Source organism: Pygoscelis adeliae, unplaced genomic scaffold (assembly GCF_000699105.1).
Source record: "Pygoscelis adeliae isolate BGI_AS28 unplaced genomic scaffold, ASM69910v1 Scaffold26, whole genome shotgun sequence".
NCBI lineage: Eukaryota > Metazoa > Chordata > Aves > Sphenisciformes > Spheniscidae > Pygoscelis > Pygoscelis adeliae.
This window is the reverse complement of record NW_008825104.1, coordinates 3,687,752-3,700,613: the sequence shown is the minus strand read 5'-3', so window position 1 is coordinate 3,700,613 and position 12,862 is coordinate 3,687,752. Positions and strand designations below refer to the sequence as shown.

Sequence of the window (12,862 nt, the reverse complement as noted above, 5' to 3'; positions counted from 1 at the left end):
AAAGAAATTAAGGGTTTTTTACTTGAGTGATTTTTCATGAAAATAACTGGGACGCAGGTCCAGCACCATTCACAATCCAACCATTAGACTGGCAAGATCACTTTGCATGTTGAACATGTGACTCATCAGTTTCTTGTTAAATACAGCTAAAAAAATAATTCCATAGCAGTGCCATTCACTGGTGCCAGACACCAGTTCATTAGTGTCCTTATAAACAACAGCCATTTCTTCAGGGCTCAAGAAAAATAAAGCAAGCTCTTATGCAATGCTGCACTGGAAATATTTCCAAAACGTAAGTTACAATTTTATGAGTTGCTTCTGCTTCTGCTTCAGCCAATGAGAACAAGCAGCACAACAACTGCCTGATCTTTAAAATAAATCATTTCAAGCACATCATAAATTGTTCCTCCTTGACAACATTACGCAACAGGCCAGTGATCATGGCAGATAAGTCACGAAGCCTAGATTCAATTTTCATCCTGTATTGTAGAAGTAGGAAATAATTTCCTGTTCACAGAAAATCTCAGCTGTAACAAAAACTCTAATATCTAAATTGAGACAAGATTTGAATATTAGGAATACCTCTTTCTTTTTAAACCCCAAAGAATGGTGGCATGCAGATTTTGAAGGCATATGCTTTGAGTGCAGAGGGTGAAAGCACTGAAGTGTTTATTTACCTTTTATTTACCTTTATTCAAAATCATTTACAAGTGTTAACTCTGCCCATGACAAGATGAAGTGGCACACAGGGATGTCTGCATTACTGCTGCTTAGTTCAAGCAGGGTACGTTGCTCATCTTCTCATAACGCCCAGTCCTTGGTTTAGCCTGGCCACTTCTACACTGCACTGCACCAGTCTGTCCAGGCACTGACTGGGCTTGTACAACGTTCTGCTAACTAACATCCATAAACCATGTAATAACGTGTATAGTAAAAAAAAAAAAAGGAACTAGTCAGTCTCATTCAGCTGTCTATATTCCCAAGGATGGCCATAAAAGACAGGACATGCTGAACAACAGCAGAACAGTTATACTGATATACACTCACCTCAGGTTTAGGGACCAGGTCAATATTCTTATCAATAAGAAAAGTGACCAAGGATAGATGTCTATTCTGAATTGCAATCTGCAAAGCGCTGCTATTGTTCTGAAAGAAATGGTATGTATGGCAAAAACTTACATTTTTATTGCTGGAAAAATAGCACTAAAGAGAGCTATCAATACTGGACAATGTTTCATTTAAATTTGTGTTATTATCCCCTCCCAAACAAACCCTCCCTTTGATAAAATGATATAAAATGAAGTGGATCAGCAGTTAGTGTGATGTGTTTTTGTAAATACTGAAGGAACTTCTCATTTTAACTATATCACAACAAACATGCTAAAACCACCAGTGTTAGATAGTCCTTTTCAATCTCTCTTAAGAAAGAGTTAAATGAGCATTGTCAGCTACCCTGCACCATGGACAACGGCAAAGCCATCATGTCTCCTAGTCAGTTAGTTCAGTTTGACCTTTAACAAGCAAGTACAGTCACATTAACAAACTTTTAAAAATAAATCAATAGAAAATTTTCACTTAGTAATTCTGCTAAAACAAACAAGCTCTCAGTCTGCCGGAATCATAAATTTCTCGCAGCAGGCAAGCCAAGGCCATTCAACAGATGTGAACTGGACTGGAGTCCAGGAACCAGATGTGGAGAACAGGTTTGTCATCAGTTCAGTCATACACACTGCCAAAAAGGAGGATTTTCAATTACCCTAGATGGTTACATTTCCTAGTCATATGTTTTACTGTTGGACATACAGTAAATAAAAAAGCTCCACCACAGTACTCTGTCAAATAAATCTATGCTATATTTCTTCCAAATCAGTTTTATTCTGTTAGCACTCTCTACATTCCCAATTCTATTTCATTAATTTATTTATTTTTTTTACCATTTCATAAAAATAAGCAGAGCAAATATACTATTAGTACACTCAGAAAAGAGAAGATAAGGTCCTTCCCACAGCCCAGGATGTCCCAGTACCTGCGTGCTGGAGGGATACTGTGTACATACTTGAGTTAAAACGTTGATGTCACTCCCTGCTTCCAGTAAGAGTTCAGCACATTTTTCATGACCTCCTTCAACAGACAAATAAAATGGAGTTTCTCCATTCTAGACCAACAGAGAGAAAATGTCTGTTCCAATTTAAGCCACGTGACTATAAGGCTGTGACACAAAACAGGTTAGCTCAATCAGACTCATCCAGCTCAATAGAAAAGGGGAGATGGCCACAAAAGAACACAACCTGAATGCTCCTAAAATAACTCTTAAATGAAATGGCAACTCACCAGCACTTAAGTGACAGATGACATTTATGTGGACAGATATATGGTAAGGTTTACAATATAGATAACTATTTAATAAATATTAATCACGTTCTTTTCAAAGAAGATTGCTAGCAACAGGCACAGAAACAAAGATGGTGGGTAGCAATCGCTGCCATTCAACACCGGGCCACACCGCTAGCATGCTAGCACATACCATAAGCACCAATTTCTGTCAGTCCAACACCATGGATTTCTGACGAATTCCCAACTGTAGTGCTAGTTATAAGGAGCACTTTGAGCAGAAATAATCCTGTTGCATATTTATTTCAAATCTTCTCACCCCAAAAAAGTCTCCAAGTCTCTACAGCAAGCCTCTAAAATAAGTTACATCAACTGCACAATGGTCTAATCCCTGCTTCTCGACTCCTAAAATACACAGAGGTTTACTGAAAGTTACTCTAGTGTTTCAGCATTCACAGAAGCATCAATAAATCCTGATTTTTCTTTGCTTAAACTCCTGCCACCATTATTTTGGTAAACTTAATATATTTTAGTGCTTTGTTCACGCTGGGGGAAAGAGAGACCTGTTTATCCACAGACCAGAACATCTCCAGCTGGACAGGAAGGTCACACCATTAGCCATGGCTAGGCAGGGACACAAGCAGTACAAGCTTTGTGTGCAGAAGCAACATTGTTAGACAAGGTGTGGAAACACGAGGGCTTCACATTTCAAAAAGGGGCTTATGTGCCTCAAAGCTTGCACAGCTGGAAATAACAGACAAGTCAGATAAGAGAGAACCCCTCGACCCCTAAATCTGTTGCTGATTAAGGAAGAGGAGGGCCTTGGGTAGGAGTGGGTGTCCCTCACTCATTTCTCCCACTGGGCCAGCAGAACAGACTGTCAACCACACAGCAGGTTCCCTCAATGGGCATGCCAGCCCACAACAAAGTGAATTAACTTGCCCAGTTCATTCCAGCTGCCCCGCAGAAGATGCAGAAGACACAAGGACTCTTTGCAAAGCAGGAACTACTGAGTCAAGTAGTTAGTGTGCATTTCCCTCCTCCACTCCTACTTTAAGCCTTAAAATTAAGCTCATGAGTGCATCAACTCAGGGATACAACTTTCACAGCTAATATGCCATTTATGAATATGCTGGCTGGGCTCACCAACACTAACCTGGGAAAGAAAAAGTGGGTAGCTAGTGTCTGCAGCCAATTCTGTGCAGTCAATTGAGATCAGATGAACAAGGTACAAATCTGAGACCTCTTTGCTGAGGTGCCTGCGATGGTATGTGCTGGGTATGCATGTTGAACTGGCTCAGTGAATAGCCTGAAAAGCACCGGAGATGGTAAAAGGAATGGGATCACGTGGCCAGAAATGTTGGAGGACAGGAAGCAAGGTGGAGGTTAGGCCCTCCTCTGTTTCCTTCTACCAGTAGTTATGCAAGGGCATGCGAGATGGAGTGGAGGCCATTGTGTGAGGAATAGAGGACAGAAGAAGACGCATTGAAGGAGTTAATGGGGCTGAATTTATTGAAGGACAGACAACAAAACACAAAGGTACTAGAAAAGCAGCAAAACTAATGAAGTCTACTCAGTGCAACATTTATCCCTCTAAAGATGTTATTTTTCAGTTGATTTTTCAAATTTCTAACTTTATCTCTTTCAGTAATTTCTGTGTCCTTACCTGATTGAGGTCATTTATTTCCTCCCAGTGTTCGAGCAGAATTTCTACAACTTTGCTGTGACCATTTTTAGCTGCTAGATGCAATGCTGTGTTTCCATCCTTGAAATTAAAATGTCAAATAAGATATTTTAAAACCCAGAATAAAGTTGAAACATCGAGTAAAAACAACATGCACTTAAACACAAAGCCTTTGGTCTTTCTATCTCTCTTTTACATACAAGGAGGAGGAGGCAGATCCACACAGCATGTTCCAAGATTCAGAGTAATCCAAATGGAACATTTTCATACGTATGCAAGCATGACCTTGGTCTAGCTGGTTGTCTCATATTCTGAAAACTGCAATGTATTACCAGTGAAAAAGACCTAAAATCATAACTCCTGAAGAATGAATCAGAAAAAAACTTTGGGCACTGGTTCCTACAAGGATGGGGACATCAAGCCCCCAAAAGCACCAATTTAAAGATAAATGCCCAAAACCTAGGTAAGTATATATAATCTTGTAGTGGCTTTGATGCCGACGTCACAATCTTCAATCCTCTTCACAGTCAGTACAATTCCTCACTAGCTAATTAAGAAAAAAAAAATAGCACACCAGCAAGCAAATAAAAACAAAGAGCAAGCTAGATGATTATCAGGAAAAGAAGCAGCTTTTGAGCTAAAGAACAATGCTGGCACAAGAACAAGTATAAAACTGGCTAGAAACAAATTGAAGCTGGAAATTAGGAGAAGGATCCTAACCCTCAGAGAAATAAGGGTCCAGAACAGCTTTTCAAATCAGAGCACTGTGGAGGTGGAGAGGCAGAAAATCCAAATACATTTTAGGAAAAGGTATGTTTGTTAATTGACGGTTATGGTGCGATTGCTTTCAGTAACCCATGAGATGACTTGCTGTCGTGGCTTCTTACCTACTTACTCTTTAGGACCACAGCATTCGCCTCCCATCATTGCTGCTTTACAAGTTCAGCCGGCTAGATGTCTTGGACAACTGTTATTTAACTGCTGCTGATAAACTACTCAGCACATGAGAGCTCCAGGTTGGACTGCAGCTTTTAAAGTATCACCAGAAAACAAACAAAAAAACCAAACACAAAACCCATAACTTCCTGGATGCTTGCTTACATGGTCCTATAAATGCAGTATCTGACCATTTTAGAATTTTTAATGTATTTATCCTTGCAATGCCTCGGATGCAGAAAACACTGACATGCTCATTCCACAAATAGTGAAGTAAGGAGTAAGGAAATTTGAGGGAAGACTTTGAAAATTATTTAAACACCTTAAAATACAGTGTCAAAAGCAAACTCAATCAGATTGAAATGTTTAGGCACTTCTGAAAAATCCCCATGCGTGTTTATTTGCACACTAAAGTATTTAAACAATTTTGAAAAATTAGTCATGTGGGACTTAGCAGTGATGCACAGACACAGACGAGCAGAGTGAAAAACTGGGAAATGTGATCTCCCAGCACAGAGGCTGGCAGCTTAATCACCAGACCTTCTTGCTTCTCCCACCAGACAGCATATGCTAGTCTTGCTTTACATGAATTACTAATGCATATGGAAAAGCCTCCTGGCAATAAGACCAGAAGTTCCACTGTCCTCCCTTAATTACTGAAAAATCATCATCCTTGTATATTTGTTGGTCCAATATATATCACTGCCAGCACCGTGACATCTGCACAGCTTATTCATATCGCTTGGTTATGTAGTAACTACACTGAAACAAAGTAGTCTTTCACCAGCACATTTTTAGTTGTACTTCTGTGGAAAAGAAACCTTTACCTTATCTTTTTCAGATGTAAACAGCTTCAGAGAAATCAAATTGTTTATCATGTCAACATGTCCTTTTTCAGATGCCAGAAGAAATGGCTTTTTACCTTTCTAGAAAACAATTATGGAAAGAAACACAAAGTTATTGAAAGTAAAGCCACTTTGCTTCCAGTTACTAGATATATGGCATGCAAATGTGTATGTATGTTCTGCATAAAAATTTATATATTGTATGACAAAGTAAATCAACAAAAAAGTAGATATATACAAAAAGAGTAAGAATTTTAAAAATATGCAATATTTACTTAGTGTAAAAAGACAGATTATACATCTTGCATAACCTAAAGAAAATATTTGAAAACTGTTTGGAAACGGTAACAAGGTAGAACATGTGCTCAAAATATTTAATTCTTAATTCTTCTCAGTATGAAACTATTTCTCAAAAGAACCGTTTCATTAATAGGCAGTAAAGAAGTCGCAAGATTTAATTCCATGGCGTAACACGTTTGATCTGAATTCTGCAAGCACAGGCCAGAACAACCATATCTCAAAAGTTTCATCCAGGAGGCCTGAATTTAGTGGTGTACATTGTGGGGTTTTTTTGGTGGTGGTTAAACTAACAAAAACTTTTCCAACTGTTTACAACTCAACTGCAGAAAGTTGTCTTGACATAAAACTATACCACTGGTCAGACAGTGAGGCCGTCGGACAAGTTAGATGGCCTCACTACCTGATAGCGGCCTATATTAAATGCCTAAGAAAAAAAATGCAAGCAATCAATAGATAATTATGAAATAACCTCAACATAAAGAAGATTCTTCTTCCCCTTTCCTTTCCCAAGGCCTAAAACACAAAGGCTTGTTTTGTTAAATTAACTCTGTTTTGCCCGCCTTGTCATGTGTAGAAAGAATTCAGAATTTTGCACCCTTGGGTCAATACAATTCAAGACTCGAAAAAAAGGATAGGGGTTTTTGTTCTTTTGGTTACAGATCCTACAAGAATAAATTTTTCTCATGTAAAGATAAAATATCCTACTTAGCTAAGTAAGCCTTCAAAGCAAGATCCCAGCATTGTGGGAAGGAAAAATAAAAACACAGCAAACCTGATGAGGACAAGACCCTGGCACTGTTGAAGAATTGGTGCACCTCTGTAGGATGGCTGCACAGAGTTTTATGTTCTATGTTGGCAAAATATGCCCGTGTTGGCCATAACTGGCAGGTTTTTGTAAGGGCAGGGGGCTGCAGGGTTGAGCTGTGTGGGAGGAGGTCAGAGAGTGCCCTATGATGGTCACAGCCATTTCCAGCTGGCTCCAGAACAGGCAAAACTGACCCACCATGTGTCAGCACTCAATGCATCAGAGGAGCACGATACCTCTGTGAAAACATATTTATGCACAAGGGGAGGACGCACAAGGGGAGATACAGGAGGAGACATGAGAGGATGCAAGGGAAGAGACACAGGAGGAGGTAACCCACAGGGTGACTGCAGCCCATAGAAGAACCCTTGCTGAAGCAGAGGAAAAGGGTAAGAAACAAAGAGCGGAAAAAAAAGGAAACCACTGTGGACTGACCCCAACCTCCTCTGCCTCCCATCACCTCACCAATGGGACCGAGCATCACATGCAGCAAAAGCAAGGGGAGCAGGGGAGGAGAGGTGTCTGGAGTCCAGCTGAGACAGACAAAGAGGGAGGAAAGGTGTTTTCCCTAAGTACTTGTCTGGCTGTTTGTCTTACTCGTTTCTCAATACCCAAATCATTAATTAAAGTTTATATAACTGGCAATAAATTAAAATTCATTCAAATTCCCCAAGTCAAGATTGTTTTGCCCACAACAGATGACTCATGACATCAAAGAAATAAACAGAAAGAAACATACTGTACCCCATCAGGTTTGTTCAAGTCATTCAGATGAAGATCTTGGAGAAAATAATCAACTATTTTAACATTGTTGTTCTGAGCTGCAAAGTGCAGTACATTCATTCCTTCCTGAAAAACCGTAAGTAACTCTTTAAGAACAAGTTTGAGTTTTTTCCAACATAAACATGTTTAGACTTGGTAAAAATTTGTCATCAACAAACCTCATTCTTAGCTTTTTGATCAGCGCCTGCTTTAACTAATTTTCGCATTATATCCAGATTTCCAGTCCAAGCTGCAAGATGAATCACTGTCAGGCCATGCTTCAAATAAAATTATAAAGGCAGAAATTACCACAAAAATACCTCATGCCAAATTTCTTTAAATCTCTTTTATTAATTCAGTGTATGAGTGGGTTCTGCTCTGCAGGCTCTTAGAAAATCAGTATTAACACCTGGCAGTATGAGTGGGATTCATCTCACTTAAATTAAGCTAAATGTCATGCATCAAGACCTAGCTAAATGTTCAGGCTGCCCCTCTTCTTGACAGAAGGTCTGGCATCTCCAGAGAAGGACTAATCCCATTTTAAGATGGATTGAATACTACCTGGAAATTATTCCCTCTCTCCAGAAACCATGCAGATAGTTAGCACTGGGTGCGGTGGATGACATTTCAAGTGATGATACGTAATGACTATATTTCCATGAGTCACTATAATTTTCCAGTTAGCCCTCTTTTTAGGGTTCGCTTTTCTTCTCTCAAATTATCTAAAAAGTTCTGCACTTATAGGAAAAAAATGCCCATTGTTAAATTCTTAGAGCCAAAAGGAATAAAGATAAGGAACTTCCAGCCAGTGTCTCCTGCCTTGGCCACAGATCTCTCTAGCTTTTCCGCATGTCTTCCCCAATTTGTGCGCGCTGTGTCCAGGTGCAGCGTCATAAATCATGGCTCAAGTGCTGTGTAAACACAAGACATTCGTACTCCACCGTAAAAGCACATGGTCTAAGAGATGGAGTCAGAGGAACCTAAAGGAAGCAAGACAGATCAAGGCACTTCCTTAGCAGTTACAACCCTTCCCCAGTTTCTCTTCTGTAAATGAGGAATAAATAGCTTGACTCCCATCTCTACTGGAGAACAGGAACGGATTTTATGCATGTTGGTATAACACTTCGGACAGTAGGACGCTTGCTGTGACAGGGACTTCAGGATATGACTCACAAACTATTCACTGAATAACAAAACAGTTCAGGCTGGAAGAGGCCTCTGGAAGTCACACTGCTACAGCCTCCTGCTCAAAGCCTGTCCCACTGGATCAGGTTGCTGAGGACCTTCTCCTGTCGTTTTGAATAGCCTAAAGATTGAGATTCCACAGACCCTCTGGAAAACCTGTTTCAGTGTTTGACCACTCTGACAGTGAATTTTTTTCTCCTTGTACCTAATTGGGACCTCCTGTGTTGCAGCTTGTGTCCATTGCCTCTTGTCCTATCACTGTGCACCTCTGAGAAGAGTCTGTCTCTGTCTTCTCTGTATACTCCCCTTATGTAGCTGTAGACAGCCATAAGGTCTCCCCCTTACCATTCTCCTCCCAAGGCTGAGCAGACCCAGCTCTCTCAGCACCTCCTCATACACTATGTGCCCCAGTCCTAATCATCCTAGGGGCTCTGCACTGGACTCGCTCCAGCTGGGACTTAATATGTCCTTCCCATATTAGGGAGCCCCAACTGGGCACAGCAAGCAGAAATTGCAGTCAAAAACCGTGGAGGGCAATATGGAACATGCATCTGGTGTGCAGGCTACAAGAATAAAGCTGCACTTGGGCAAAATTTGTGACTGTGGCTCAAAAGTCTGCCCTGAAAAACCTTCCCAGCTCTGACCAAGGAGAAAAAGTAACTAGACCTGATAGCCTTATACGATGAGAAGACTAGCCTAGTGGATGAGGGGAGAGAAATGAATGTTTATCTTTTCATAATGCTTTTGACACTATCCCCATGGCATCCTTGTAGACAAACCGATGAAGTACAGGAGCAGACAAACAGATATACCAAGGTGTACTGAAAGCCAGCTGAACTGCCAGGCCAAAAGTGTTCTGATCAGCAGCACAAAGTCCAGCTGGAGACCAGTCACTAGCAATGTACACTAGGCATTGATCCTGGGTCCAGTACTGTTTAACATCTTCATTAATTACTTGAATGATGGGGCAGAGTGCACCTGCAGCAAATTTACAGATGATGTTAAATTGGGAGGAGTATCTGATGGACCAGATTGGTGTGGTGCCATCCAGAGGGACCTCAAGAGGCTGGAGAAATGGGCTGACAAGAACCTTATGAAATTCAACAAGGGGAAATGCAAAGTCCGGTACCTGGGGAGGAGCAACCTCAGGAACCAGTACTGACTGGGAGCCAATTGCCTGGAAAGCAGCTTGGCAGAGAAGGACCTGGGGCTCCTGGTGGACACTGAGTTGAACATGAGCCAGCAACATGCCCTTGCAGCACACAGTGCAAATGGTATCCTGGGCTGCATTAGGAAGAGCACTGCCACCTGATCAAGGGAGGTGATCCTTCCCCTCTACTCACTGGTGAGACACACCTGGAGTAATGTGTCCAGTTCTGGGCTTCCCAGTATAGGAGAGACATGGACATACTGCACAGAATCCAGCAAAGGGCCACAAAGATGATTAAAGGACATCTGGCATACGAGGAGAGGTTGAGAGACCTGGGACTATTTAGCCAAAGAAGGCTGAGGTGGATCTTATCATTGTGTATAAATACCTGATGGAAGGGAGTAAAAAAGATGCAGTCAGACTCTTCTCAGTGGTGTCCAGTGACAGGGAAGATGCACTTAACATAAGAAAAAACTTTTTTACTCTAAGGATGATCAAACACTGGAATCAATTGCCCAGAGAGGTTATGGAGTCTCCATCCTTGGAGATAATCAAAACCCAACTGGACATAGCTCTGAGCAACCTGCTTTTCGTGACTGTACTCTGAGCAGAAGGCTGGGCTAGGTCATCTGGGCTAGGTCATCTCCAAAGGTTCCCACCTCAGCCACTCTGTGTGAATCTGTGCGTGGGCTGTTTGATAGGGAGAAGTCTGGGAGGAGAAAAGGAGGCACAAGGGTAACAAAAAGGTGAGTTCAGGGGGAAAAAAAAAAAGGCAAATAAGGTATAAAATCAGCTGGAGAACAAAAAAGGGAAGGATCTTGTGATGTCCACAATCTTCTGCTGACAGTGGTGAAGGTGACCTGCAGACCAAAGCTCGCCCCAATATAGGAAAGGACTGACTTGGACTCTCCTGCTGGACTCTCCATCAGATCCATGTCTGAAAGAGTTGGGATGGTAGGGTGGATAAGAAGGGGTAAACTTGTACCTTGATATTAAGTGCAGAAGGGCAAGTGATGGAATTGCAGCTTAGCAGTATAAGATTTCTTTGCAGTAATGTAATTGTGTATCAATGCTAATACTGATAATAAGCAATAGAATTGTAACTCAATCACTAGAACTTGGAGTGATATAATTGTGAATTAATACTACTAATAACAGTGGTGTGTTTATTAGCCAATTAATGTATTATTGGTTTCTTAGAGATGTGCTGCTTAATCAATAAACATCTTAACTATCTCCATGAGTGATGTCAAGTCTCCAGTCTAAAGGTGGGAGCACCACATATCTGCTGCTAAGAACGTTACTGTTTGTTTTTAATCAGCTTACTTTTTGTACTGAGAAATGTTAAGAATGCTTAACACCTTACACTTATTAATACAAAAAGTAGGTCAGAAACTGAAACAGAGTATGAAATAAAGTCATAGTATCTTCATTCTATTTCTTATCAATTGCAAGATCAAACTGATTGCCAGAGAGTACATGAATCACTGTCAAATACAATATGTAATGTCATAATATTTAAGCTCTGTAAGCTAATTATGAGGGATTGTTTCCTGTGGTCTTTCAACAAAGATGATTAATAACATCTAAGAATGAAAGACAGCTAATAATTAAAAGGTAATCCTTAATTAGAGTGAGATTCTGAGTTTAATAGAACCCCAACATGGGGGGATGGTCTGTATTTCCAACCTGGCTTCAATGCACCCTATCAGGGTAATTAGAGGACCCATAAAATGTTTTGAGTCACCTTATTGCCTCAACAAATCTGGAACATAGCCACTGAAAAATAATTTGCCATAAAGAATAACTTACAATAGTTACAGAATAAAATTACATTAATACTATACCTAGTGGTACTCTGTAAAAGATCCAGGGATCCATTTCTTAACTGTTGCTATAGAGAGTGCTACTACTTAAAGAAAACTGTCCACTTCTTGCAGAACTACCCTATTAGCATTTATATCATAGACTAGTAGAGTACTTCATTCAGGCAATGTCTTTCAGCTTGCCAGACAAAAGGGCAACATTGCTTACAACAGTGCAAGATTTGCTTTGGAGCTGATAGGGTCCAGAAAGACGGCCATATTTCTTCAAAGCAGCATGTGAGGAATTCACTGACAGGGCAACTTGGGAGAACATTTCAGAGCGACTCAAGCAGCATTAACGAGGAGACGGTTACCTACACTGCAAGCACATGCCCAAGCCAGGAGCCACTGGTAACTGGAACCCACAGGTCTCTCATTCATTCCAACACAATGTGAAAACAAGGCAGCTTTCCCCCTCCACCCTCCACAACCTGGAATTTGTGTAACTTAAACACTGCCACTTATGGTGGATAAAGAGGAAGAAGCAAACAAGGGGAAAAGAGGTAAATGATTCATCTATTTTCATTAGTCAGTTCACTGGAAAACTCCTAGTTTGAATAGCCTGTTTATTAATAACATACCATATATTTGGTTTTAACATCTGAATCAAATCTTGCACTGTGGATCACCATCTGGCCCAACCAAGTCAGCCATACACTGCTAAAATCTTAATGTGTTATTGGCTGCAGAGTAGCTGACAGTTTTGCATCAAGGTACTCACATAAAAATGGAGAGAAAGAACACAAGAAGTTATTTTCTGAGCTCCTAGCAGTCCCTAGAGCTAATTTTTACTTTTAGTGATTGCTTTCATATGAAGTGGCCAATGATTCATACACAACTACCACAAACAGTGTATTTGCACAAGTGGCTTCAACCACACTTGCACTCACTCAAGTATTCAACATAGTCAAAGCTCTGGGCAATGTGTTTTTCCTCTAACAATGTTTTTTCATATAAATGTGTGCAGTCTTAAGACAAACTGAAGCATTTACAGCAAGC

General features: G+C 40.6%; 1 protein-coding gene across 1 annotated transcript in view; it reads right to left on the bottom strand.

Annotated features, from left to right (window-relative positions):
• The window catches only part of ANKDD1B (ankyrin repeat and death domain containing 1B), a 31,348-nt gene that overhangs the window by 13,033 nt on the left and 5,453 nt on the right, over positions 1-12,862 (bottom strand). Inside the window, exons 4-9 of the mRNA XM_009327245.1 lie at positions 7,843-7,941; positions 7,646-7,750; positions 5,779-5,877; positions 3,998-4,096; positions 2,057-2,155; positions 1,048-1,146 (exon numbers count right to left, since the gene is read on the bottom strand). Of these exons, the coding sequence (XP_009325520.1) occupies positions 1,048-1,146; positions 2,057-2,155; positions 3,998-4,096; positions 5,779-5,877; positions 7,646-7,750; positions 7,843-7,941 (600 nt within the window). The remainder of the gene's footprint in view (positions 1-1,047; positions 1,147-2,056; positions 2,156-3,997; positions 4,097-5,778; positions 5,878-7,645; positions 7,751-7,842; positions 7,942-12,862) is intronic.